The following is a 5,284-nucleotide window of genomic DNA, read 5'->3' as shown; positions in this document are numbered from 1 at the left end:
TGGTTAGGGGTTGTAAGTAAGCTATTCAGCGGTAGAGGTACACCTGTTTATTCAGCAATTTACTGTAAAGGTCTACACTCGTGTTCACACAGCCATTTACCACGGTCAGGTCTGCACCGTTGTATTCTGCACTATGTGACAAAAATTACAATTGCATTTGATCTGGTTCATTAGAGTACCAGCCTCAGAAACTTTCAGCCCACGAATTAAATGATCCTCACAGAGTGTCAAGTCACAGACACATCTGAACATCAACTGTTCAGAGGAGACTGCGTGAACTCAGGGCCTTCTATGGCTCGAATTGCTGGAAAGGAACCATCGACTAAGACACCAATAATAAGAAGATACCTGCGGCTAGAACACACGAGAATGGACAGTTAGGACTGGTGAAAAAAACTTCCTTTTGTCTGAGTCCAAATTTGAAATTTTTGATTCCATCGCTGTCTCTTTGTGGACACAGAGTAGCGGTGAACGGATGATCTCCGAATGTTTGTGGGTCCCACGTGATGCATGGAGGAGGAGTGTGATGGTGGTGGGTGCTTTTGGCTGGTGGTACACTGCTGTGATTATTTAGAATTCAAGGCATAAGGCACACTTAACCAGCATGGCTACCACAGCATTCTGCAGTGATACGCCACCCCATCTGGTTTGCGCTTAGTGGGACTATAATTTGTTTTTCAACAGTACAGTGACCCAACACACCTCCAGGCTGTGTAAGGGCTATTTGACCAAAAAGGAGAGTGATGCATCAGATGACCTGGCCTCCACAATCACCCRACCTCAACCMAATTGAGATGGTTTGGGATGAGTYGGACCGCAGAGTGAAGGAAAAGCAGCCAACAAGTGCTCAGCATATGTGCAAAATCCTTCAAGACTGTTGGAAAAGCATTCCAAGTGAAGCTGGTTGAGAGAATGCCAAGAATGTGCAAAGCTGTCATCAAGGTAAAAGGGTGGCTACTTTGAAGAATCTAAAGTCTAAAATATATTTTGATTTGTGTTAACACTTTGTTTGGTTACTACATGATTCCATATGTGTTATTTAATAGTTTTGATGTCTTCACTATTATTCTACAATGTAGAAAATAGTAAAAAATAAAGAAAATCCCTTGAACGAGTAGGTCTGTCCAAACTGTTGACTTGTACTGTATGTCCATAGACATGGGCTACTTCCCCAATGCTGCCTAACTCCCTCCATTGCCCCATAGACCCTAGTCAAAAGTAGTGCACTATATAGGGAATAGGGTCATATTTTTGACACAGGACCTGTGTCCTTGTTTACTCACGTCAAAGTACTCTCCCTCCAGGAAGGGGTTGATGCTGACCTCTCTCTCCTCCGTGTCCCAGTTCCCACCAATCAAACTGTTTCTCACCACCTCTTTCCCCTGTAGACGAGGGTTCAGGTGGAACACTATATCCCCTGAGCTGCCCACTTTGAAGTTAATAGAGAACCTGCAACACACAGAACCCCAACACAGAGTTATTCATGTTGACCCTGTTGACCCGGAACACACAGCAACCCCAACCAGCAGAGTATTCATGTTTGATTCACGCAAAACGCAGACTTTACAGAACACCCAACGACAGAGTCTGATTCATGTTGTGACCCTGCAACACACAGAACCGCCAACACAGAAGTTATATTTCTATGTTGATCTCCTCCAACACTCACTATGAATACCCCATTTATACACAGTAGTTATTATTCATGTTTGACCCGGTCAACACACTTGACTAGACGCTCCAACCACTAGAGTATAGTTCATTCGACCCCTGCAACAGAGACAAGACCCCAGACCTGCAGCAGCATAGTTATATGTTTATACAGTAAGCCTTGATCCTCAGAGGGACAAACAACACAGAAACTTGACCCAATTCCACTTAGAGTCCCATATCTACAAATGTCTATGAGCCCCAGGCCAGCATACACCCGCATTATCCCCACACCCAAGAGTTCCCTCCTTCACGTATAAGAACATCCGTGAGCAGATCAACAATTCAGATACCTCTAACTACGCGAGTCGTTGGTATCCAGTGGTGAGGATCCTGCAATCTAACACTAGATTCCACTGCTTACAAACAAGCCAGGCGGGTGATAGGTCTGATTTGCCCACATGCAACCCACACAGCCAACTACCGCTCTAGAAGCAGAGAGGATGGTAATATAAACTGAATAAAACCCAATGCAACACAAGCAACCCCACCAACTAAGATTATAATTGCATGTTACCGCGGCAACAGCCACCTCGATGAAACAACCCAACAAACAGAGGTAAGCTCATGTAGGACCCTGCAAGACTATGCACAGGAAGCCCCAACCAACTAGACGTCTCACCTCGATGTTACCGCAACCCACACAGAACCCTCCAACACAGGGAGTATGTTATCTTCAAATGTCTCGACCGGTCACCAAACACAGAGAAACCCCAACCTACCAGATGTTAATATTCATTGACCGGCGAAATTCACACGTAGCAGAAGCCAATCGACGAGAGTTTACTCTCATGTTGAACCCGCAACCACACAAAGCCACCGAACACAGTAGTTATTACATGTTACCATAAGCTTTCACCTGGCCATTCACCTGGGTCAAGTCTATGCAATGGAAAGCACAGCATGTTGTCAATTGCCTTCGTAATTTTGTATATCGGCTGATTTTCGTAGTGTGTAAGTTAGATGTCCATTATTCATATATTACGAATGTGTTATCTTTTTGTTTGTCCACTTTTTACGAATATATAGCAGAGTTATTTGTCTTTAAAGATTGTTGATTATACGAATCCAACCACAAAAGGAATCCAACTATAATGTGGTAATAAAAATCATTCCTATCCTTTGGTGCGTACCAAAATAGTATCTGAGTATATATACCCACCATGTCTCCAACAAATCCACTAGAGCTATTCTTCTAACGCCTAAAATAACGTGAACATTCTGTTTCTACCTACCCCATCGCGTACATAAGTCCCTAAGCCTTAAAATAAACAACCGGAACATACCAATATAACCTTCTAATATTTCATTCTAACCCTAAATGTCAGTAGACATCAGCAATCTTATTCAGCGCTGGGGGATGCGAGCCAATAACATTTTAGAACAGGCGTGTTAGACGTATCCTGCCCTGAATCCAGACAGAATGGGTATTCCCATTGATATAAAGTCTCTTGTTATCATTTAGGAGCACTTCTTTGTGAGCCACACGCAGCAACTGCACCGTCTATACGACACCGACATTAGTTCATTAGTCAGTACAAGGGATTGTATGCATCTACAATCCATATAGGACTTCGTCGTAGACTCTGTATGTCTGAAGGCGGTTTGATTGTATATGAGGCGTTCAGGACACTAGGCAGGGATTCCTTACGCATTTTAGACACTTACAGGATTATTCATGTGAATACGTGTCTCTTAGTCCCTTTCACACTGCCATGTATAAGCAGCTGGGGGTGATGTCCTATACAGGTGGGTTCTTGGAGGAGCAGGCCTAGGTGCTTATGGACGGTTGTTGCCTGCTACCCATGACACTAGATGGGTATATGCCGCTCCATTATAGACCAGCCTGATTAATAGCGTCTTCTGGATCTCTTGGTTTATTCAGGGCAGCGGAGTATAGGAGGAGTTCCCAGTAGACAGTTATGATGACTGACGACGAGTATGTGTGCGGTGCTTAGTGATGTTACGACTTGCGGCTCATCTAACCCGAGCACCGCATGTAGGGTCTCCTACGATAACATCTCTACGAGCGCGATGGCAACCCAATGTCACTGACCACTCTTAGTCCTGCCACCGCCATGGGGTTATGCTTCTCGACAAACACAATATGCAAGCGAGTACACTCTCCTTCCCATTTGGATACATTCTGACGCGGCCACGTCATAGCTGACAGCTCTCCGTTTCTAATGACCATAGCTTATCACCACACTTATCTGCCTCCACATGGACAGGAGGCTCAGATTCTGTCGTACCCTACGACGAGAGCTCCAAGAGAAGGCCGTTCTGTTCCCATACTTCATAGTATTCAATCTAGGTGTCTGTTTAAGCTTTTTAACCTTCTATCACCGGTGCATTCAATCCGTCTAACTATTGCAGGTCATGGGCCCCTAACCTTAACCTACTTAGTGCGGAAACTAAAAACATATATCAAATACTCTCTAACTGACACTCACAGACAGTAATCGTTTGTCCTGTTAACCCCAGGTTATCATATTATAGTCTTTGTTTTACACTCCACATTTAGACAGTAATGACCGGTTATGCTTCTTTCTCCTATCTGCGAGCTGACTCCCCAAGTGGGTGCCGTTGACTAAAGTTTGGTCTCATATGTGAAGAACGCGGGTCTCGATCACACGTGGGTCACCTCATCATACGCCTCATATCGAGAAGTCATGATATGATGTGTACCTGATCTACTCAAAATGAGCGCCGAACTGATCGCCCCTGTTTCACGTTCTCTCTTGCTGACAGCATCCTGACCAACTCGTCAGCATCGACGTGGTTTTAGAAAAGTCAGACTTCCTTACATTCAAACCAGGTGTCACCTTGGGGGATCCACCCTGGATGTGACACAAAGATATCACTGTCTAACTGTTGAAGTCCTCGAAGGAGAGCGGCAACAAACGTGGACTGGTACATACATATAGTATTTTATAATCGTAGGAGTTTATAATTACCGATTTCCACGAGTGGTTAAAGGTATGGGCTCATAAGGGTTTGGGGGATTAGAGTGTTAAACATAAACACACAACAATAATGTTACTATACGAGCTAGGCTGCGGCGCTTCCTCTGGAGTTGTATGGCAGCAATGGCCAAGGAGCAAGCTGTGAGCCTATGGGTCAGAGAGAGTTGGTGTTCAACCCCAATGTGAGGTAGTCTATTTATTTTGTGAGCACCGGAATCAGGCAAATGTCTAACATCGCTGTCTAAATGTACGGATCCCCTGCTTGGTAGGCAAACTCAACATCGCCGTCTAAATGTTAAGATCCCCCTGCCTGATAAGACAAACGTCTAACCATCGCTGCTCTAAATGTACGATCCCCTGTCTGGTAAGGCAACGTCTAAACATCGCTGGTCTAAAGGTGTAGGGATCCCCCTGTCTGTAAGGCAAACGTCTAACATCGCTGTCTAAATGTAAAGGTCCCCTGTCTGATAAGACAAACGTCAACATCGCTGTCTAGAAATGTAAGGTATCCCCCTGTCTTGATAAGACAGAAACGTCTTAACATCGCTGTCTAAATGTAAGTATCCCCCTGTCGGATTAGGCAAACGGTCTTAACATCGCTGTTCATA

The 5,284-nt window shown here is 44.6% G+C and overlaps 1 protein-coding gene across 1 annotated transcript in view; it reads right to left on the bottom strand.

Annotated features, from left to right (window-relative positions):
* The window catches only part of LOC112072127 (galectin-4-like), a 33,358-nt gene that overhangs the window by 9,915 nt on the left and 18,159 nt on the right, over positions 1–5,284 (bottom strand). Inside the window, 1 exon segment of the mRNA XM_070439664.1 lies at positions 1,284–1,449. Within this exon segment, the coding sequence (XP_070295765.1) occupies positions 1,284–1,449 (166 nt within the window).

This window comes from Salvelinus sp. IW2-2015, unplaced genomic scaffold (genome assembly GCF_002910315.2).
Source record: "Salvelinus sp. IW2-2015 unplaced genomic scaffold, ASM291031v2 Un_scaffold1828, whole genome shotgun sequence".
NCBI lineage: Eukaryota > Metazoa > Chordata > Actinopteri > Salmoniformes > Salmonidae > Salvelinus > Salvelinus sp. IW2-2015.
This window is presented reverse-complemented; position numbering and strand designations above follow the sequence as displayed.